Raw genomic sequence first — 22115 nt, 5'->3', positions numbered from 1 at the left:
ATATTGTGAATACAAAAAAACAAAATGCTTATGGCTGGCTTCTAACTTGACCGAGTCTTTCATTTGCTCCTTTTCTTCTAATACCTCTGTATCAACTTTAAAATTATTTAATGGGTGTTGGAACTTTAAATTAATTTTGTGTTTGATATGTCTTTTAAATTTTAAGATTGTCAAATAAGTCTTTAATGTTTCAATTGTATGTCATAGGACAATTGCATTTTCATCATTTTTTTTTTTAAATTATGAATTTATTATAAATACAATTAAATTTTATACAAATATGAACTAAAAATTGGAACTTCAATAATTTAATATAATATAAAATTAAAAGTTCCACTAATTATATATTTTTGTTAAGTTCAATGATGTGTATGACACAAACCTTAAAATTTCAGAATTAAACTTGTACTCCAAAATTTTTCGATTTCGATTTGAGTCTTTTGTTTCTTTCTCGCTTCATGTTAAATTATAGAGATTAATTTTCCTCTTTGCTACATTTTGTTTGTCCTATAATTGCAAAAAGTGGAAAATAAACCACGTATCTTTGAAATGTTAATTTGATCCACCGAGGTAAAAAGATGTTAACCTCACCCTTCTACCGTTGGAGCACAACCATAGAGAAGTGGATAAATTTTTTAAAAAAATTATGAATATTTTAAAGAAAATAAAGTGTGGTTCATAGGATATACCATTCCTGCTGATGACCTATGCCATTCTCTCTTGGAATTGTTTCGCCCCGAAGGGAGAAAAAGGATATGGGGATAGGGCCATTCATGTCATTTCACCAACAAAATGTGCAACGAATCTTTTCTACCTAAAAATACAATTATTGTCCTAAAATATTATTCCTTCTTTTGGTCCCTTCATATGGTTCATCTCAAATGAAGACCAAACTTATCATAAAGAAAAATTGTTAAAATAAGATTTGACTCTTATCATTTAAGTTTCGACTTTTAAATGTCCCATTTAAATTTGTATGGTTCATCTCAAGTAAATCTTTTCTAATTAATTTTAAAAATAGTCTATATTAATGTTCTCTTTATAAATTATGATTTTTTGTTTTTTTGATGAAACTATTTAACTAATTTTGACTAAAATTGAATACTTAAAAGCTAAACGGAAATGGAATCCAAGAAAAAAGCAAATAGTATTTTTAAGCTATAAAAATGGTGGAACTTTGATTGCTTCATACCAGTAGTAGATCGTAGTATAAACATGACCTCTGCAGCTCTGTCTTCCTCCATAAACCTTGTAAGTTCTTGCTTTCTCTCCATAGATGTTACAATTTGGATATGCTTTTGATTAGAATCTGTAACAAAGATCTGGAGTTGTTCTATTTATAAAACTTGCCATTTTGAGTGCAGCAGGCGAACCATTTTGGGTTTGGCAGCAACTGCAGCTTTAGGCCACAAAGAAGAAAATCATGTTTCAGTGTTCCTCAGGTCTATTCAATCTTTTTTGCTTTTGGTTTCCAAGAACCATTCAAGTATCTTTTTTTCTTTCTGATCCTTGTCGTATCAAAGTTCCTAATAAAACTTTGATGGATGCCACCTAACTTCAATCGCTAAATCTAGGAAAAGTTCCTAATAAAACAGACATTGTACTAATAGAAATCTACAAAGAGTAAGAACATATGCTTTGAATTGATTTTAGAATTGTAAAAATTAATTTGTCAGGTTCAAAATCACTCTTATTTGATCTCAAAATCAATTTTCATGGCATAAAAATCACTTTTAAAAGAGATATTCTCCTATTAAATTGATTTTGAATGATTAAAGACATGTGTAAGAGTGATTTTGAATGTGACATGACAGTATGTCTTTTCTATCTAAATGTAAAAGATCCATCTGATGAAAAAAGGGCGTTGTTCGTGAAATTATGCTTTTCAAGAGTGAAAGTGAAGGATGTGCTTATGTTGACTCTTCAATTTTATGGCAGGAAACAAGCATCGAACCAGAGAACAATCAAGACAAAACAAGCAAAAAACAAAGTACTAAGGCAACATTTGCAGATTCTCCAAGCTCCCCCCCACTAATCAATGCACTGAAAGCTTCAGCTGAGCGAAACGCAGCTCGTTTTCACTTCCCGGGGCATAACGGAGGGCGAGCGGCACCATCATCATTAACTCAGCTTATTGGTCTTAAACCATTTATGCATGATTTAACTCAAATTCCTGAGCTGGACAATTTTTTTCATCCAAAGGGCCCAGTTTTAGAAGCAATGCAGGAAGCGGCAAAGCTTTTTGGAGCATCAGAGACATGGTTCCTAGTTGGAGGAACCACATGTGGAATTCAAGCTGCAATTATGGCAACTTGTTCCCCAGGAGAACATATAATTCTTCCAAGAAGTTCCCATTCGTCAGTCGTATCTGCTTTAGTGTTTTCTGGTGCAATACCTAGATACATCATGCCGGAGTATGATTCCAATTGGGACATTGCTGGTGGAGTAACTCCATCACAGGTGAGTGAGGAACAATGGTTTTCAACTTACTAATACAAACATGTCATATAGCTTGTACTTTCTCAATGGAATAATGCTTAGTAGTATAGTACAATACCATTTCACGAATCTAAATTGTTCTACCCTAATATGTTTGGACTGAGTTTCTAAGTGTTTTGGAATGACTTTTTAAGACCTTAAAAACATATTTTTTGTACTTGAAAATGATTTCTTAAGCACTTAAAAGTCATTCCAAGTAGATCTAAATTTCCCTGGATTAGTGCAAAGAAAATCATAAATGAGCACAACATCCTAAGCTTTTAACAGTGTAATGTCCAATTCTTAGATCAACTGAGGAAGATTTTCCCACAAATTAAACCCTTATATCTTTTTAAGCTGATGAATATCCTGCTAATCTAAAACTTTCTCATTCCACAGATAGATAGGGCAATCAAGGAGTCAAAGACGGAGGGTCAAAAAGTATCTGCTGTCTTTGTTACTTCACCTACTTATCATGGCATCTGCAGTGACCTGAGTGAGATTTCTCAAATATGTCATTCTCATGGAATTCCTTTGATTGTGGATGAGGCTCATGGGGCACACTTTGGGTTTGAACCTCAACTACCTCATTCAGCACTCAAGCAAGGGGCTGATTTGGTTGCTCAATCCACCCACAAAGTTCTCTGCTCTCTTACTCAGTCATCCATGTTGCACATGTCAGGGAATATTGTAGACAGAGAAAGAGTTTGTAGATGTTTGGAAGCAGTTCAAAGCACTAGCCCCAGTTATCTACTTTTAGCATCATTAGATGCTGCCAGAGCTCAACTAAGTGATAATCGAAACAAAATTTTCACCAAAGCAATAGCTTTAGCCAATCAAGCAAAAGAATGTATAAAGAAAATTTCAGGTATATCTATCCTAGAATTTCCCATCGTCTCTAACTTCCCTGCAAGTGATCCATTGAGACTCACTGTTGGTTTCCAGCAACTTGGCCTGTCTGGCTATGAAGCAGACGAAATGCTATACAAGAATCATGACATCGTTTGTGAACTTTTTGGGACCCAATCTATTACTTACGCCATTAACCTTGGAACATGTGAAGGCGATATTCGAAGGCTTGTATCAGGCATTGAGGATGTAAGTTCTTTTGCATCCATTTTAGAAATTGAAGGAAGCAACAAACTTAGTGTTTCTACTCCCTTTCTGGATATCAAATTCAGCTTGAATCCTAGAGATGCATTTTTTGCCAAAAAAAGGAGGGTGAAGATTGAAGAGTGTGTGGGAAAGGTGTCTGGGGAGCTATTAAGTCCATACCCCCCAGCAATACCAGTAATATTCCCAGGTGAGGTTATATCTAAGGAAGCTTTGGAATATCTGATGCTTCTAAAAAGCAAAGGTGCCTCTATAAGTGGTGCATCTGATCCCCAACTAACATCACTACTTGTATGCAATGTGTAGGAGAAAGTGCAAAATGGCTTATGAAATCAATATTTCGTTTAACTCCTGATGGTTGGAGTAGTCTGTAGCAGGAATCATATAAATTTGCATCGTTTTTTAGTATTTGTATTGCAGGGAAGTATGGTATGAGGGTAACAGTTGTTGATCATTATCTGTAATGGACAATGCATTGGAGATCATTTAGGACATTTGGTCACATGACATAGCGTGTGGGCTTTCATCTTTTTCACCTTGAAGGTCAATCAGATTGCAAATCTATTGTTTATGTTATCATTGATAAAAATCATCCTATAATTTATGTTTTATCTTATCTACCATGATTTTTTGTCCTCAACCCTTGTTCCCCCTTTTGCTTTCACCTCACAAGTGACATGGACTTGTCTTGATTGCAAGATGAAAGCCAAGATCCTCAAGACCAAAAAAAACCTTCCATCTTACAACTGAGGCTTTAACCTCAGTTGAAGATGATGGAAACCTTTCATCGTGTAAGTTAATTGGTTTGTTTTGAAATAAAAATTACAATCCATGGGTAAGGAGGAGCAACTAATCTTGAATTTTAAAAATTGTATAAAAAGAAGTTAAGATCTTAAAATTTCCTCTTTAGCCCCCATAAATTTTCGAAATTGAAAAATAGTACACGCACAAAAGTTAAAAGGTAAAATTTTGCAAATTTCTTGTGAAAATTCTGGTTTCATCCTGTACCTTAAGAACTTACTACGCTGTCAAGTAATGGTTTAATGCCAAGGTTATAAACTCTGAATAGATATTATTTCTTTTTCAAATTTAAAGATTAAATATCAAAAGCTAAAGGATCCAATATTAATATTCTACATCATTCTTTTTAAATATTGGTAACATATTCAGAAATTGGATCTCAATTTAAGTTCAAAATGTGTTACATATAATACATTTATAAATCATAAAACCAGCCATATTTGCTCACTAAATACTAGGTTTTATATAAATTATTATTAATTAACTTATGAACATGTTTTATGTTAAAAGATTTGTATAATTATTATTTTACAATATCATATACTTTATAACATATTATATTATACATATTTTAGTTTAACAAAAATAAATTGAGTTTATAACATGAAAGATTATATTTATAAAAAAAAAGATTATATTTCTTAATATAAACCTTTATTTTAAAATTTCAAATTAAAAAAAAAAAAAAAAAAAAAAAAAAAAAAAAAAANAAAAAAAAAAAAAAAAAAAAAAAAAAAAAAAAAAAAAAAAAAAAAAAAAAAGCATGACAATGTTGTTTTCAAAGAAGTTTACACAATTTTGATCCCAAAATCCAAAAACTTGCGTCAAAAAACATATGGCACATGTCGTGAATCCAAAAACATAAATAAGAATCTGGAATGTCTAGCAAAATAGCCTACAATAGTCAAAAGTGTCTTTGCCACTAATACTACCCCCCACCCCACTGAAATATTCTCCTTTTCTGTGCTCTATCCTGCTCGATTACTACAAATAGAGATTGTATAAATATGGCTTCCCCAGCTCTATCTTAGCACCTAAACCTTGTAAGATCTTGCTCACTCTCCATGAAATGTGTTTATTGGATCTGTACACCTCTAGGGCCCATAAGTTAAATATGAGTTTCGGGTTCTGCAGAGCAGACAAACCATTTTGGATTCGCCCATAATCGGAGCTTGAGGCACAGAGAAGAAAACCATATTTCAAAGTAAATCAGGTTAATGCAGTCCTTTGTTTGGCTTCCCCAAGAAGGCTTCGGAATCAAGATATATATGGTTTTTTCTTTTTGTCCTTTTTCATTTCATTCTGTTTCATTCTTATTCAAAGTAGAAACAAAGCCGAGAGAAAAGCAATCACAAGAATTGAATCTCTTCTCATTGAAATATGATCAGTTTAATCAATTCGTAAACTACTCATGTTATAGAACTCTAAACATCTGAAATAAGATCAATAATCTGGCTCAAAAACTACCTAGGGCAGGGGAAGTGGAAAGGCAAAAGGTCGAAACAGGAAAAAGTCACTCCCAAATTAACAAATGAAGCTCTACTCTTCGATTAAGAGATCAAAATGAATTCTAAGATCTCTACTTACACTTCTTACTGGAAAGAAGTGTAGATCCATGAGCTAAGTCCAGTTTTTTTCTTTTCCTTTTCATTTCATTCTGTTTCATTCTTATTCAAAGTAGAAACAAAGCCGAGAGAAAAGCAATCACAAGAATTGAATCTCTTCTCATTGGAATATGATCAGTTTAATCAATTCGTAAACTACTCATGTTATAGAACTCTAAACATCTCAAACAAGATCAATAATCTGGCTCAAAAACTACCTAGGGCAGGGGAAGTGGAAAGGCAAAAGGTCGAAACAGGCAAAAGTCGCACCAAAATTAACAAATGCAGTTCTACTTTTCGATTAAGAGATCAAAATGAATTCTAAGATGTCTACTTACAGTTCTTACTGGAAAAAAGTGTAGATCCATAAGCTAGTCCAGTTTCTTTTTTCCTTTTCATTTCATTCTGTTTCATTCTTATTCAAAGTAGAAACAAAGCCGAGAGAAAAGCAATCACAAGAATTGAATCTCTTCTCATTGGAACGTGATCAGTTTAATCAATTTGTAAACTACTCATGTTATAGAACTCTAAACATCTCAAACAAGATCAATAATCTGGCTCAAAAACTACCTAGGGCAGGGGAAGTGAAAAGGCAAAAGGTCGAAACAGGCAAAAGTCGCACCAAAATTAACAAATGCAGCCCTACTCTTCGATTAAGAGATCAAAATGAATTCTAAGATTTCTACTTACAGTTCTTACTGGAAAGAAGCGCGGATCCATGAGCTAGTCCAGCCACGTTTGGAAGATAATCGACTCTCCAACTTTGTCGACGATTTGGGGAAGAAACTTTCGGAGAGAAACAGAAGAACATTATCGCAGTGAAGAGAACCCGCGGGAAATACCAAGCCAATCAAAACTGCGCCAATGAGAATAGGAAGTAATTTACTATTTTACCCCCAAACGAATGATCATCTCCAGGACAGAATTGGAATTCGATTAATTTAATTTAAAAATAATTTTTCCTTTTTCTTATCGCTTCCGCCGGAGATAACTTGCGAACTGAGGTCTTGCTTGAAAGTTCAAGCAGAATCGCCATAGCCATCTGAGCTTCAGAATGAAATCGCCATAGCCATCTGAGCTTCAGAATGAAATCGCGATTGATTCCTTAAGGAATCAATGGCGTTAGCGCTACGTGTTTCGTGGAGATAATTCTTACAATGATGACTTCCTCACCTCTATCTTCCTCCATAATCTCGGTAAGTTCTTGCTCTCTCTTCACTCCATGGATATTACATTTGCTCTGCATTTACCACGTATTTTCGAAACTCGAGGTCTGCTATTGAAACTTGGATTTGTTCGTTCAGCAGAATCATCATTTTCGGCTTGGCCACGATTGGAGTAGGAGGCCGAAGAGAAGAAAGTCCTGTTTTAGCATCCGTCAGGTCTGTGTCTTAGCATCTGAGTACTGTTTGGATTCTTTTTGTATTTTTCAGTTCAGTACAACAAATGAGGGGTAGAAATTTGGCGGGGATGTTGAATGTTCATGCTCGAAGGAGCAAAAAGGGACCTCCAATAACACATGTATGTAATAGAAAGGGTGAAAAGGGGAATTAAGGGAAGGTTAGTTTGAGGAAATGAGCTGCCTTTGTTATCGAATTGGCTGAGAGTGTATGGTGACATTGTCACTCTTTTCTGTACTGTTCTTCAAATAAACTTCCCTAGATACCTATCGGGATGGTATGCTTTGAGTCGAAAATTTATGTAAGTTCCTCTTTGATCACTAAGGTGCATGTTGCAATTGCACTCTTGTGGCAGCGAGACAGTGATTATGCCGCACTTGTTCTAACCAAGCGAACAAGTCGGCCGTGAAAAATTCATATTTTGCGGACAATATCAGCGTATGCTTGAGCCTTGAATCACGTTTGTGGGAAATGTTTTAGAAAACGTGAGCTAGGAAATACATTTGAAAACAATTTGAAATAATTGGAAAAAGCAACGTTATATGGCTATAAGCAAAAAAAAGAAACACCACGGTTTAAATAGCATACAACTCGGGTAGGGAGAAGTGAGAACTAGTCATATCTCCTATAGTATATTTTGGGGCATTTTAGCCCTAGCGGGTGTAGACATGATTTTGGTGAACGGTCATACACCTCCGTATTAACACAAGATATAATAGTAAAGGTCTATCTATGGTGAAAGCATGTAAAAGGGGTTTGGAACGGGCATGCGGCCATGAACAACACGTCTTGGACAAGCATGGCCGTGACATTGTGCTCACGTTGGTGTATTGTATTCTTTGAGTTTATGTAATCAGTTTTTCCCCTTCTATTTTTATTCTATTCTAATTGGAAATGATGGTGGGTGCTCGAGACTTAAACCATGGTCCGTCTAGAAGTTATTTGATTTCTCTGATCCATGAGCTATGTTTCCAGCTGACTTCATGCTCAAGAGAATGTCTATTTTCAGCTGAAGCACAATTTGATAGACCTATATTGTGATCTCCCACATTGGTTGGGGGAGAACAAACCACCATTTATAACGGTGTGGAAACCTTCCCCTAGCAGACGCGTTTTAAAGCCTTGAGGGGAAGCCCGAAAGGGAAAGCCCAAAAAGGACAATATCTGCTAGCGGTGGATCTGGGTTGTTACATATATCCCCTGGTAAAGTCAATTCATTGTTCTGAATGTGAAGGATCTATTTTAATCTGATAAGAAACAAGAACTGGATAAAGAAGATATGTGGCGTCTCTGCCTAGATGTCAAATATGTTAACTCTTTGATTTCTTGCAGGAAACAAGCATTGTTAAGCCAAAGAATAATCAGGACGGGTCAAGCAAAAAGCAAACCTCCACGAAAGCAATTGGAGAATCTCCAATATCCCAGGAAGGTAGCAGCACCCTTCCTCTGGTTAATGCATTGAAAGTTTCAGCTGAGAAAGATGCGGCTCGTTTTCACTTTCCTGGGCATAATGGAGGGAGAGCAGCGCCATCATCATTTACTCAGCTCATTGGTTTCAAACCATTTATGCATGATTTACCGGAGCTTCCAGAGTTGGACAACCTCTTTTGTCCAGAGGGTCCAATTTTAGAAGCACAGCAGCAAGCAGCTAAACTTTTTGGGGCATCAGAAACATGGTTCCTCGTTGGAGGAACCACATGTGGAATTCAGGCTGCAATTATGGCAACCTGTTCCCCAGGAGATCATATAATTCTTCCCAGGAATTCCCATATATCCGTCATATCAGCTTTGGTGATATCTGGTGCAATACCCAAATACATCATGCCCGAGTATGACTCCAATTGGGACATAGCTGGTGGGGTCACTCCGTCACAGGCAAGTTCATAACATTGGTTTTCAACTCATGGATACACTCATGTCATGTAGGGTATAAATTTTCTCAATAGACTATTGCTTACTACTAGTTATCTTAGGTTAGCAATACCACTCGCAATTTATAATCCTCATTACTGATATAGTATTTGTTAGGAATCACGACTCTCCACAATAGTATGATATTGTCCACTTTGAGCATAAGCTCTCATGGCTTTGCTTTTGAGCTTTGCCTCATACCAATGGAGATGTATTCCTTACTTATAAACCCATCGTTTCCAATATGGGACTCCCTCCCAACAATCCTCAACCGTATTAGATGTAGGTTTTATATTTTTGTAACCCAACATTAAGATTTACCAAGGAAAACCTTCCCTCAAATCTAAACCTTCAATCTTTATTAACTTGTTTAATGCATGTAATTCTAAAGAGGGAAATTTTTATTATTTCATAGGTGGATAGAGCAATCGAGGATTTGGAAATGGAAGGTCAAAAAGCATCTGCAGTTCTTGTTACTTCACCTACTTATCACGGCATCTGCAGTGACTTGAGGGAGATTTCCCAGATATGTCATGCTAAAGGAATTCCCCTCATTGTCGATGAGGCTCATGGGGCACACTTTGGGTTTCAACCTCAGCTGCCTCTTTCTGCACTCCAGCAAGGGGCTGATTTGGCTGTCCAATCCACCCACAAAGTTCTCTGCTCTCTTACTCAGTCATCAATGTTACACATGTCAGGTAATATTATAGACAGAGAAATGGTATGTAGATGTTTACAAACACTTCAAAGCACCAGCCCTAGTTATCTGCTTTTAGCATCATTGGATGCTGCCAGAGCTCAGCTAAGTGATAATCCAGACAAGATTTTCAATAGAGCAATAGATCTAGCATATCAAGCAAAAAGCAAGATCAATAAGATTTCAGGTATCTCGATCCTCGAATTTCCCATGTTCTCCAACTTCCCTGCTATTGATCCATTAAGACTCACTATTGGTTTCCAACAACTTGGTTTGTCTGGCTATGAAGCAGATGAAACAATATACAAGAATCATAACATCGTTTGTGAACTTGTTGGGAACCAATCCATTACATTTGTCATTAATCTAGGAACATGTGAAGATGATATTGAGAGACTAGTTTCAGGTATTGATGATGTGAGCTCTTTTGCATCGATTCTGAGAATTGAAGGAAGAAGCAAATTCAGTGTTTCTGCACCCTTTCCTGATGTCAAAACCAGCTTGAATCCTAGAGACGCCTTCTTTTCTAAAAAAAGAAGAGAGAACATTAAAGAATGTGTGGGGAAGGTGTGTGGAGAGCTAATATGCCCATACCCTCCAGGAATACCAGTAATGATACCAGGGGAGATTATATCTGAGGAAGTTCTAGATTATCTGTTACATTTAAAAAGCAAAGGTGCCTCTATAAGTGGTGCATCTGATCCCAAACTTTCTTCACTACTAGTATGCAATGTGTAGGAGGAAGTGCAAAATGGTTTATGAAGTCTCTGCTCGAACTGGTTCTCGATGAGTTCTCGATGGTTCGGGTAATTTGTAGCGGAGGATAAATTTGCAGTGTTTCTGGACGAATACTGCAAACTCTTATTGATGTTCTTATTGTGAGGACTGATGAAGGAAAATCTTCTGGGAATCAAGTCAGGCTCCTGCTGATATTTGTGGCTGTTCAAAGTATGATTGTTGCATGCAATGCCAATCGTTTCACCTGGGAGTAAGAGTAAAAAACTGCACACCTTACCTTTAGATGCTGTAAATTATTCAATTATTGTAAAGTTTGCCTTTCGTCCACCAAATTTTGGGCTTGAACTAGCTTGTCGAGAAAGAATGGTTTTACAGTTGCATATTCATTAACTATGAACCTTTTTTAGCAGTATTATTCAGCCGTTCTGTTTGGGGTTTGCACATTCATCTTGATGATATACATAGGCTAGTTCCTTAAGTTTCACTGTTGGCACTAAAAATGTTGAAGTAAAAACTTAAGACTTAGTTGAAAACCAGTTTTGTAACGTCTAAAAATTAAATTCCGTGTCCAAGTCAGATTTAGAAAACCAAAATAACTTGCAACAATAGCAAACAAATAGCTAAAACCAAAATAACTCGCAACAATAGCAAACAAATAGCTTAAAATTCGCCAACTAGTTAAGACATATATCATCCTTTCAATATGAACATAGACCAACTAGTTAAGACATATTCTATCGGGAGATTGAAAGTTTGAACCAAACAAAAGAAAAAAGCAAAAAAGCTCAACACGAACATAGGCCAACTGGTTAAGACATATATCATACTTTCAATATGAGCATAGACCAACTAGTTAAAGCATATACTACCAGTAAGATTGAAAGTNAAAAAAAAAAAAAAAAAAAAAAAAAAAAAAAAAAAAAAAAAAAAAAAAAAAAAAAAAAAGCTCAACACAAGCATAGACCAACTACTTAAGACATATGCTATCGGGAGATTGAAAGTTAGAAAAAAAAGAAAAAAAAAAAAAAGAAGCTCAACATGAGCATAGGCCAACTGTTCAAGACATATACCATCCTTTCAATACGAACATAGACCAACTAGTTAAGACATATACTAATTGGTTAAGACATATACCATATTTACAATACGAGCATAGACCAACTAGTTAAGACATACTATCGAAACAGACAAAAAAAATAATAATAAATAAACAACTGCGAAGCTTGAAGTAAGGAAATTCACGTATAAGCTCAGCCACAAGCCAAATGCACGAGGCTTTAAAGCCGTCTATATCAGGTATAAGTCCCAGAAATCTCAGGATACCATTTCTAAAGAACTGACTCAAACAGATGACAGAAGCCTACCATTAACCAAATTACACCATGAAAGCTTATACCAAATTTCTGGGAAAAGCATCAGGCATCAAATACTGGGTTGACTCAGGCTTAAAACAAACTACTAGCAAAATAAGATGACTGTTTCATTTGCTAGTGAAAATCAATGGCAACTCAAAGGAAAGCCAAAATAAACTCAAATAGCATTCCACTCAAATTAAGAACAGCCAATAAACCAACATTAGGAACACCCCAAGTCCAGAGGAAATGTAGTGTAGAAACGAAATTGTGTCTAGAATCACTAAAATTGTGCCCAATCTTTGAGGGAATGAAGAGAGCTGTACACGAGACAGATTTTGAGTACAATATGCAATATAGACCTACACAACTCAAGAGAACAAATGAGCCAGTAGAGGGCATTGATATGGGTTCATCACAACTCAGGAGATGACAGAGGATAATCCCAATGAACAAAGACTAAAATTCTGGGTTAGAGACAAACTAACCCTGTTAAGTATTATTATAGGAGGAACTACACATAGAACATTAATGGAAAATGAAAACAGAACATACTCATAGGCTAGATAACACATGATACTAAGAACATGAATGCCTATCAGGGTGACTTCAGACATTGCATTTCATTATCACAATTTAAAGTAAACATTTAAATATTGGAACATAATGAAAGATAATAGATTCAAGTCATGCAATGGTGAGTATAAATCCTTGACCAATTACTATAAACTTGCGAGAGAAGGAAAGAAAAACAGCCACAACAAAATGGGCTTTTCGATAATACAGCCCTATCACTCTTGTATGATTCATCCATGACAGTCTTGAAGGATCAGATAGCGCAAATAAACCTTAACACCATTCAATTATTTGAATAAACAGACAAAATTCGGAGAAGAGAAGTGCACCAAGATTCATACCGGTAAAGCGATAGCATAATCAGATATTTCAGAAGAAATTAAAATTTTTGCTCAAACTATTACATGTCTATTGTAGTTCAAGCATACCAAGCATAAGCAGCGAAGTATTATACCCAAACCTATCTAAACTTCAAGCGCTATCTAACCCCCAAAAAACATAAATCCAAGTCGTGAATCGACGAAAAGGCACCGATCCATCATAAAAAGATATAAATCCTGAAAACCAACGTATAGAGAGCAATCAGATCAGACGGGGCTGAGAAGCTGGGAAAGCTGAGGCTTTGGCTCGGAGTTCATGCCGATGATGATGACCAGAGGAATAAAGCCATAGTGAGTGATGACCTTGGCTTTCTTTACGGCCCAAGTAGTCCACTCCTTGAAGGCTTGGGTTGTGGATTTATCCTCAGATGACTTCGATGAGCCCTTGGAGCTCTTGCCCTTGCTTCTAAGAGAAACCTTCGACGCCATTGCTGCGAGAATTCGATCTCTGCACAGTACTGGTACCTTCTGGTTCTTCTGGTTCTTCTTATTTCGCGGGACCGTAGTCGTAGGTCCTTTAAACCCTAAATACACCACACACGTGGACCGGCTTGCTTGTGGGCTATGACCGGCTATAGCCAGTTCAATGTTGCGCAAGCCTTTGAAAATATTTGTCTTAAATTAGTCCTTTTAAATTAATTTTTAATTATTTCATGCCAAATACTATGCGAATATACAAAATTTATTGTAGATAATAATAGAAAAACTCATAAGTAATAAAAATTGAAATTTTTTAGCAATAAACTAGCAATAAGAATGAAGTTGAAAGTATTAGAATTAAAATTAACCGTCCCAAAATATATTCTTTTAAATTATAATCTTATAGTAAAAAAATTAAACAAGTCATAATATCATTTTTCGACTTAACTTTGACTTAACTTTGATGAGCGTTGTAAAAATAGTAAAAAAATACATAAACTTACATAATATTTATGTCATTCTAATCGAACATTATTAAATAAAAATTATCGAATTAAAATGATATCCTAAATTATACGTAATTTAAAACATGATAACCATACAAAAGTTGGGCATTCACTATCTTTGAATGGTAACATTTCCATAGTAAATGTGATAAGAATTTGCTATCAAATTTCCATGACGGCTCATCAATCAATACCTATGAGCAAACAATGTCTTCAATTTTCAATCTTGTTACTTGTGACAATCCAAACCCACTACTAGTAGATACTGTCTCAAGCAGACATGTTATGTATCACCGGAGACTTACAATTTTATAACGCATCTGTTAGATACCTACAGTCTTATCAGGCATGTTTCATTTCCCTCTCCAACTGAGGCGGAATCTCACGCTATTGGAAATCTACGGAACCATCCATCAATCTCTCTGGAATATCTACACACAACATGCTTTAACTTTGAAAACCTGTGTTCCTAGAATCAACAAGGAAAAGGCAACAATACCCAATTTTCTAAACAGGCTATAACTAACAATTTACCACCTATCATCTTGTAAACTATCACAATCCTGAGGAATTTTCACAGCTGCTGATAATCCGAGCACCCATGTTAAGAAAAAGAACAAAAAGAGTAAGAAAAATGGTCTATATATTCATGGTTAGATGAAAAATACTCAGCATTCACAAAATGTCATAAAATATAGTGTAAACTTGCATAGCATCACTTCTACAACTTAAAAGAAAGAAGCAATATTGTCCCAGAATCCAAATTGGCAGGGATTAGTGTTCACATAGATAAGAAGGGTTTTGTTACTGCAAGAAATTATTGGAGTGCCTGGTGCGGTGCTCAAAAGAACTTCCGGTAAGGTCTGCCTGCATCCTCATCTTGCATATGCTGTCATCATATTGTTATAAACCAAGTTATATTTTAGAAGAAAGCTTGATAAAGAGTGCACCACATCTCAACAGGCAATTGGCGACTCAATAATGAGAAGGAAAACTTACATAAATGGAGAAAAACAAACAAAAACTACGTGCAAATTTTAATGGAAAAGAAACAAACATGAGAAAAATCAAAGATGAACACAGCTACAAGATAGGAGTCAGACCACCCAATATCTCAGAAGCAAACACATGGGGATGGAGTCTGAGAATTGAACCTCTAACTTCGAAGATGAACACAGTTTTAAATCATTTCTACTTTTTCAAATCATTCATTTCTAATAATTTCTTGATTTCAAACTCTTGAGAAGAAATTTATTTCATCTCAACAAGTGGACGAACAACAGGGATCAGCCTTCCTGTCACCCTTTCTTTGCACATTCTCTTTTGGTGATGGAAGTCATTCTTATTAACATACAGATATTGAAGATTTAGAACAGCAAGTAGCAATGACGATCCAAAAGAACAAGTACCAAACAGTAAATTGAAAAGCAAACTAAATTCTATCCTTTCAGAAAGGAAAGGATTGCCGCGAGATGCTGGAAGTTAGTACCAATGCTCACACAAAAGGAAATTAAAAACTTGTATTCTCCAATCCGGTACTAAAATCATAACTAGCAATTAAAGAAAACATGTGAATTCCAGGTCCTATAAATAAACGAATCACGCCAAAATAAATTGGCCAATTGGAAGATCGACACGGCCAGTCCAGGAAAATAGGACCAAATTCTTCATCACTTCAAAACAATTTAGTAGAAAGGAAATCCAGAATCGAAAACAGGTAAAAAAAAAAAAAATGGAAACCCTAAAAAGAACAATTTCAACCCGGATTGAAACAAACGCCGTGGATGTGCGTCAACGGATCACGAAACGAAACGATCGAATATAAATCAAACCACATACTAATGCAAGAAAAAGATCGCAAAAGAGAAAAGAGAGAAATGATATTACAAATTCCCTGACGATGCCCTTGTAAACAAGGAGGGGAACGGCGATGCCGAAAAGACCGACAAGAGCAAAGTTCCGGCGAGTCCAGCGGAAGTTATGCTCAAGATTTTCTCTAGCAGAACTCCAGTCCTCGATAAATCTGTTCTTGTGAGCTTCCATTCCTCCGCCCATTGTCGCTCTCTCCAAATTTCTCCTCTTCTCTGCTTGCAAACTCCCTCGCTCTCTGCGCAGTTTTCCCTCGTCTGTTTCCTCCCTGTGGTTCGGCCGGTCGATAAATTTTCACCCTTTACAAATATTATTTTCAAAAAAAAAAATGTATTTTTTTCTTTTATAATGACTAAATTATTTTACTTTTATTTAATTTCATAATTATTTTTTATTATTTATTAACTAGATTATTTTTTATAATCTTAATCAAGCCTTAGAAAATAAATAATTAAATGTTTTACCGACTAATATTCTATTTTTATTAAAAACAAAAAAAAAAAAAANAAAAAAAAAAAAAAAAAAAAAAAAAAAAAAAACAATCTAAACCAACCAAAAAAAAATAAAAAATTATTATGTCCTCTAATCCTCTCCATGAGCTGACTATACCCCACACCAACACAGGTGAGCAAGTAGAGTATATTAGGATGCTTGACAGAAACAGGTTGAAGGAACTCAACAAAATAACTCCGACGCACCTCTTAAGCTAGACACTTTATAAACCTCTTCCGCCAAAAAAGCAAATCGATAGCAATTTAGAAGATCAATCGGGATCAAAAACCTCAATCAATTTTAAGTATACAGAACCAAGTTAGACAGAAACTCAAATAATTGGGTTATATAAGAATATATCCCGGTAGTAATAAAAATAAATAATTAATTTAGGATGATAATTAAATAAAATTTATGGAAATAATTTAAAAGTAATTAAATTCATAATTGTACCCTAGGAAATCCAAAATTGATTGAATCTATTATCTTTTATTTGCTAATGATTAAATTTATTTCACTAATAGTTCATAATAACATCACAAATTTAATTGACCATGCTAATTATTTTATTTAATTTGCTATTATTTTTAATTATTTTGGTTAAATAATAAGGAGCTTATCATATTGTTAAACAATTATTTTAAAAAGTGATTTAAAAGATCATATGGCTTAATCGTTAAGCAAAGTCGTGAAAAATATCAAATTTGCAAGATGCATCACGTAAATCCGTTGAATACGATGACGCCACGTGGACTGACTGGGACTTGTATAAAAAGCAAAATAAATAAAAAGATTATTAATTAATATAAATATAAATATAAATATAAATATTTGTTTTACACGACCGGAGAGAAGCCCCGACTCCAACCGCCTAAAGAAAACGCGGTGCTTGAAGGAATCACGTGAATGCTTGCTAAAAATTCATAAGATTAAAATATTATTTTAATTTTATTTTCAATATATATTAAATTTTAATAAACGCGAAATATTTCAGTATATATATATATATATATTATATTTTTTATGGGAGCTGATCGTCAGATCTCATATCCCGTTCGGACAGGTGACAGCAGCGGAATATTTTTGGGCGTTGTCCATCTTGGGAATTGCGAGCGAGAAAGAACGAACGGAGAGCCCCTTTTGGTTCGTCTATTCTGAGCCGACAGCTCCACCCATCAACCAAGGGGAGACACAGAAGGAGGTAATCGATTAATTATATTTTCATCTTTAAATGCATTTCTCTTTTTCTGTTGATCCTCTTTTCTTCTTTTTCATTCTTCGTTTTTTTTTTTTTAATTTTTGATCCGCTTTTGAGCTGATTCTCTGACGCATCTGAAGCTATGAGAATCCATTTCTTTTCCTTCTTCATAGGTTTTGTTCTGTTTCTTCTCGCTGTGTTTTTCTTTTATGGATTCTTCTTTTTATGAGGTGCTGAATTGGTTTTCTTTTTCGTTTTGTGTTTAAATGTGTTAGATCCCAATGATTTCGATGATTTTTTGTCTTGTAACTCGTTTAGATTTGGAACTGAGTAATTTGGAATTTTGTGATCTTTACTTCACAACTTGTTTTGGTTTTGATTTCTTCGTGCAATTTCTTTGTTTCCTGAGTTTACTTGGCTGATATCGCACGAATCTGTATCATCATATCGTCAGAATATTGCATCTGATTTCCGTATTCTCTACTATGTGGTTAAGAATTCGATTAAACATTGGCGACAATGTTTTGCTTCGATTGCTAATTTGGTTATTGCTGAAGAAAACAAATCTATATGAAATATTTCCCTTATGAGAATAAGTTGTTGATGAAGTTGATTTGCTTGTTGGCAGGTTGCCGGGTTTGTGTCTCCTCTTAGAAGAAAAAAGGGAAGAGGCTAGAGAATTTAGAGGCAAATGGGACCAATGGATTACGAAAGCAACAGTTGGATATGGGATGGTGTATGCTACTATCCACATTTGTTTGGTGGTTTAATGCTCACAGCGGCCTTGCTTGGATTTTCAACGAGTTATTTCAGTGGCATTGGTGCACCATCTTTGCCGTTTTTCTGGTCTGATTTTGGGATTTTTCAGAAAAGAAAGAGTGAAAAGAAGCGCATTCGGGTTTACATGGATGGCTGTTTTGATCTCATGCATTTTGGTCATGCCAATGCGTTGAGGCAAGCTAAGGCTTTGGGAGATGAGTTGGTAGTAGGTGTTGTCAGTGATGAAGAAATCATAGCCAATAAGGGTCCTCCAGTGTTACCAATGGAAGAAAGGTATCCGCTGAAATCTTACTGAATTTGTAGCAAAGCATGTAAAAGATTTTGCAGGTTTCCGCAATAATTTGCTCAGTTTTTCCTAACCAAGGGCTCCTTGTAGGCTGGCTCTTGTAAGTGGTTTGAAGTGGGTGGATGAAGTTATTGCCAACGCCCCATATGCAATTACAGAGCAATTCATGAACAGGCTCTTTAATGAGCACAAGATTGACTATATTATTCATGGAGATGATCCATGCCTACTTCCAGATGGGACTGATGCCTATGCCTTAGCTAAGAAAGCTGGTCGGTACAAGCAGATCAAACGTACTGAAGGAGTGTCCAGCACTGATATCGTAGGTACTGTGTTTCTCAATCTTCAGTAAGCAGTTTGTCACAAGAAGCATATTCTAAACTTGCTTGCTTATTGAGCTCTTGAATGTTACTTGGTTTTGCATTTTCTTGTTTCAAAATTTTAACCCATAATCCATGAATTTCTTGAATGTAGGAAGGATACTCTCTTCCATGAATGATGCTACGGATTCTAAAAATCATAATGAAACATCCCCGAATGGAGATTCTAACAAGGAAAGTTCATCCCATGGTGCCCTTTCTCATTTTCTACCAACATCACACCGTATTGTACAGTTTTCAAATGGAAGGGTATGGTTCTCTGGTGACCTAAATGTTCTTGAATCCTTATGCGGGAGAATTTCTCCTTTCTGGTCCCTTAGGTGTTTGTTGTGACAAAAAATGGAATAACATAATCAGTTTAGGTTGTGGGAATCAAGAATTCTTTTGTGAAGGGAGAACTTGTGCTTTTGCTTAGTTTGTGGCGGTCTGGTTGTTAGGGGGAGATAGAAAACTCTTTAAATCTAGAAAATTCTATCGTTTAGTTTGCATGATGTGGATCTAACTTTTTTTATACATTGATGGGGCTTTTGATCTTTTTCATGATAATGCTAACATATTATCATATCCAATGGTAGGGGCCTGGACCAAATGCTCGTATTGTTTACATTGATGGGGCTTTTGATCTTTTTCATGCAGGACATATTGAGGTATTACAGAATTTACAATCTTTTCTCTATTTCATGCTTGTGTATAACAATTCTTTGCTTTAAATGTTCAGTTGCAAAATGATTTGTGTTATGGAGACGAACCATATTGAGTCTGTATTTATGTGTTCATTAAGCAGCACATGCCTTGTAAGCAACTTAAGACTATAGGATTTAGCTGGGAAAGATTATGTCACTAGGATGCTGCTGTCAGAATTGTGCATAAGCTTTATAAGTTTGGCTAGGACCGTAAAGGATTTATGACTCAAAGGGTCAATTTTTTTGTTTTGAAAAAGAAAGTCTGTAACAACTCAAGCCCACCACTAATAGATATTATTCTCTTTGGGTTTTTTCTTTCGGGCTTTCCCTCAAGGTTTTTAAAATGTGTCTGCTAGAAGAGGTTTCCACACTCTTATAAGGAATGCTTCATTCTCCTCCCCAACTGATGTGGGATCTCACAGAAACGTTGCTGGGGATAGTAGATATGTTACACGTGGTGTGTGTCTGACAATGTTTAAAAGACTGCAGGAATATATCTTCAAAATGATGGTCTTAGTTACATTTATGAAGGTGGGATTAGTTAGAGATCCAACAGGCTTAGTGTGCTTTATTTGAGAGCTACGATGGAATGTTAATGCCATGCTTATACATTTGCAACATTTTCCTTCTTTTAATGTGCACAGTGGCAATCGAATCTACTCTACATTCTTTTCCCCTATCTCAATTCAATTATGTATGAGTTTCATCTGCGCTTCTCTGGCTAATTAGTAGTAACATAATAGTTTCTCGGTCATACTATCGTGTCATCATATCATCTTTTATCTTTTCAGATTCTCAAGAGTGCTAGGCAGCTAGGAGACTTTTTACTAGTTGGCATACATAATGATCAGACTGTGAGGTACCTATTTTCATTCATAAGATTTTACCTATTTGTACATTTCTACTATCTGGTTTTTCTCTCTTCCAGATGTTTTGAATACTTTCCTGAGATTATGGATATGTACTTATACCTTGGATGTTAACGAGTGGAAAAGTAGAAAATAACTCATTGTCACCTGCAGTAAACTCAGAGGGAAGCAATTTCCAATTATGCATTTACATGAACGTAGTCTCGGTGTGCTGGGTTGCCAGTACGTCGATGAGGTGATCATCGGTGCACCTTGGGAAATTACAAGAGACATGGTAAGTTGTTATGACTGAAGAAGCATTCTTTTGCTTGTGACCGTGAAGTTCTTATGACTGAAGCATTCTTTTGCTGGCAGATAACTACTTTCAATATATCTTTGGTTGTGCATGGGACTGTTGCTGAAAACAACCCTTTTGCCGTAAGTAGAGCTATTCCTACTGCTGTTTTTCTTCAAGTTCATATTTACAAAACCTTAACAAGGTGAGCTCATCTGTTTCAGAGCGACAGTGATCCATATGCCGTTCCAAAGAGTATGGGAATTTTCAAGTTGCTTGAAAGTCCTAAAAACATTACCACTACTTCAATAGCCAAAAGGATAGTGGCCAATCACGATGCTTTTAAGGTACTCGCTCTATACTTCTCTTATTTCCGGAGCCTAAACTCCAAAAAGTAATCTCTGTAGTTTCATAGAAAAAATTTGAACATGCTATCTGCTGTCAGTAAAGAATACCTTTAGAAGTCAACTGGATTACGCCCTTAATATTAATCAGACCCTTTGTTGGCGTTTTGATCTATAACCCAGTGCTTAATCTGATGCATCTGTTGGACTTTTGCTGTCTGGTTTATTTACAATGCAGAAACGCAATGCCAAAAAAGTTGAAAGCGAGAAGAAATATTATGCAGAGAAGAAATACATATGTGGCGACTGAATGGTTTTTGCTTTACAATTTTTACTTACTGTTCGGCGTTAGGAATGTGGTTGTTGGTAACTCTTGTTTCTGAAGATCTTCAGTACAAATTTTCCCCATGAAGATAGGCTTAGAATATGGAAGGAATTACATCCTTTTGGAAGAATGCTTCAGCAGAATTTGACATGGCAGTTAACTTTGTAATTTCATTGTAGGCTATAACCTGCAGCTAGAATAGTTAAGTTGGATACTCAAAACTGTGAGCAACACAACGATTTGATATAATGCATGTAAACATCCATATCGTATAGGTATCACCTTGTGCCTTTATTGGCAATGAGTTTTTGTTTTTTAAATTTTACTTTTCCTACTTTTTCCAGGTAATGTAGGTGTTGTTGTATTGTTTGAAAGCAGTAAAAGTTATATTTGTTATTTGATTGTTATAGAACTAACCTTCCTTTCGTACCATTCTTAAATCTTTATCTTCGTGTCTATTTAGAATTTTGTGTCAAATAGATTCTTAAAAGTATATCAACGATGATCTAACTTTACTATCTCTACTGCCACACCATGCATTATCCTGTCTGCCACATTCACCCTATCTGCAGTGAGCCATACTCATAAATAACAGGGCAATTATTATGCCTTTACAAAGTAGTATATGAATGACACTCA

General features: G+C 35.5%; 5 protein-coding genes and 1 long non-coding RNA gene across 11 annotated transcripts; 3 read left to right on the top strand and 3 right to left on the bottom strand.

Moving 5' to 3' along the window:
- Positions 1-1159: 1159 nt before the first annotated feature.
- Positions 1160-6860, bottom strand: LOC111779663. Its single transcript, XR_002812720.1, has 2 exons — positions 6687-6860; positions 1160-1399 (listed from the first exon to the last, which is right to left on the bottom strand). It is a non-coding gene; the product is annotated as an uncharacterized LOC111779663 (long non-coding RNA).
- On the top strand, positions 1205-4904 carry LOC111779661 (arginine decarboxylase-like). The gene is made up of 4 exons (XM_023659766.1): positions 1205-1251; positions 1365-1442; positions 1939-2460; positions 2878-4904. Exons 1-4 carry the CDS (start codon positions 1216-1218, stop codon positions 3895-3897), a joined length of 1656 nt encoding a protein of 551 aa, XP_023515534.1. The 5' UTR covers positions 1205-1215; the 3' UTR covers positions 3898-4904.
- Positions 6861-6969: 109 nt separating the features above from the next.
- On the top strand, positions 6970-11161 carry LOC111779660 (arginine decarboxylase-like). 4 transcript variants are annotated; one of them, XM_023659762.1, is made up of 5 exons: positions 6970-7059; positions 7111-7192; positions 7301-7378; positions 8729-9271; positions 9723-11161. In XM_023659762.1, exons 2-5 carry the CDS (start codon positions 7154-7156, stop codon positions 10740-10742), a joined length of 1680 nt encoding a protein of 559 aa, XP_023515530.1. In that variant the 5' UTR covers positions 6970-7059; positions 7111-7153; the 3' UTR covers positions 10743-11161. The 4 variants fall into 4 exon arrangements, with proteins under 4 accessions (XP_023515530.1, XP_023515532.1, XP_023515531.1 ...); XM_023659763.1 differs by having other exon boundaries at positions 6982-7024; positions 7056-7192; XM_023659764.1 differs by having other exon boundaries at positions 6970-7192; positions 7304-7378.
- Positions 11162-12940: 1779 nt separating this feature from the next.
- LOC111780309 (mitochondrial import receptor subunit TOM7-1-like) lies at positions 12941-13566 on the bottom strand. Its single transcript, XM_023660681.1, has one exon. The coding sequence runs from the start codon at positions 13477-13479 to the stop codon at positions 13258-13260; it is 222 nt and encodes a 73-aa protein (XP_023516449.1). The 5' UTR covers positions 13480-13566; the 3' UTR covers positions 12941-13257.
- A 1036-nt stretch (positions 13567-14602) lies between these two features.
- LOC111780310 lies at positions 14603-16157 on the bottom strand. Its single transcript, XM_023660682.1, has 2 exons — positions 15864-16157; positions 14603-14865 (listed from the first exon to the last, which is right to left on the bottom strand). The coding sequence occupies exons 1-2, from the start codon at positions 16029-16031 to the stop codon at positions 14818-14820; spliced, it is 216 nt and encodes a 71-aa protein (XP_023516450.1). The 5' UTR covers positions 16032-16157; the 3' UTR covers positions 14603-14817.
- A 1009-nt stretch (positions 16158-17166) lies between these two features.
- Positions 17167-21874, top strand: LOC111779939 (ethanolamine-phosphate cytidylyltransferase-like). 3 transcript variants are annotated; one of them, XM_023660144.1, is made up of 11 exons: positions 17167-17239; positions 17401-17538; positions 18164-18588; positions 18692-18927; positions 19076-19230; positions 19557-19628; positions 20456-20523; positions 20687-20807; positions 20888-20950; positions 21032-21154; positions 21390-21874. In XM_023660144.1, the coding sequence occupies exons 3-11, from the start codon at positions 18227-18229 to the stop codon at positions 21459-21461; spliced, it is 1272 nt and encodes a 423-aa protein (XP_023515912.1). In that variant the 5' UTR covers positions 17167-17239; positions 17401-17538; positions 18164-18226; the 3' UTR covers positions 21462-21874. The 3 variants fall into 3 exon arrangements, with proteins under 3 accessions (XP_023515912.1, XP_023515911.1, XP_023515913.1); XM_023660143.1 differs by lacking the exon at positions 17167-17239 and having other exon boundaries at positions 17343-17538; XM_023660145.1 differs by lacking the exons at positions 17167-17239; positions 17401-17538 and adding an exon at positions 17618-17708.
- The last annotated feature ends 241 nt before the right edge of the window (positions 21875-22115 follow it).

The sequence above is a fragment of the Cucurbita pepo genome, chromosome LG18 (genome assembly GCF_002806865.2).
Source record: "Cucurbita pepo subsp. pepo cultivar mu-cu-16 chromosome LG18, ASM280686v2, whole genome shotgun sequence".
Classification (NCBI taxonomy): Eukaryota; Viridiplantae; Streptophyta; class Magnoliopsida; order Cucurbitales; family Cucurbitaceae; genus Cucurbita; species Cucurbita pepo.
This window is presented reverse-complemented; position numbering and strand designations above follow the sequence as displayed.

Bases quoted from the DNA above. Each gene is read 5' to 3' on its own strand.
- LOC111780309 (XM_023660681.1), bottom strand. From the start codon at position 13,479: ATGGCGTCGAAGGTTTCTCTTAGAAGCAAGGGCAAGAGCTCCAAGGGC.
- LOC111779660 (XM_023659762.1), top strand. From the start codon at position 7,154: ATGATGACTTCCTCACCTCTATCTTCCTCCATAATCTCG. The intron at 7,193-7,300 runs GTAAGTTCTTGC...TTGTTCGTTCAG, and splicing joins TATCTTCCTCCATAATCTCG to CAGAATCATCATTTTCGGCT. The intron at 9,272-9,722 runs GCAAGTTCATAA...ATTATTTCATAG, and splicing joins GTGGGGTCACTCCGTCACAG to GTGGATAGAGCAATCGAGGA.
- LOC111779939 (XM_023660144.1), top strand. From the start codon at position 18,227: ATGGGACCAATGGATTACGAAAGCAACAGTTGGATATGGGATGGTGTA. The intron at 20,951-21,031 runs GTAAGTAGAGCT...CATCTGTTTCAG, and splicing joins CTGAAAACAACCCTTTTGCC to AGCGACAGTGATCCATATGC. The intron at 21,155-21,389 runs GTACTCGCTCTA...TTTACAATGCAG, and splicing joins CCAATCACGATGCTTTTAAG to AAACGCAATGCCAAAAAAGT.
- LOC111780310 (XM_023660682.1), bottom strand. From the start codon at position 16,031: ATGGGCGGAGGAATGGAAGCTCACAAGAACAGATTTATCGAGGACTGG. The intron at 14,866-15,863 runs GTAATATCATTT...ATATGATGACAG, and splicing joins AGGGCATCGTCAGGGAATTT to CATATGCAAGATGAGGATGC.
- LOC111779661 (XM_023659766.1), top strand. From the start codon at position 1,216: ATGACCTCTGCAGCTCTGTCTTCCTCCATAAACCTT. The intron at 1,443-1,938 runs GTCTATTCAATC...ATTTTATGGCAG, and splicing joins CATGTTTCAGTGTTCCTCAG to GAAACAAGCATCGAACCAGA. The intron at 2,461-2,877 runs GTGAGTGAGGAA...CTCATTCCACAG, and splicing joins GTGGAGTAACTCCATCACAG to ATAGATAGGGCAATCAAGGA.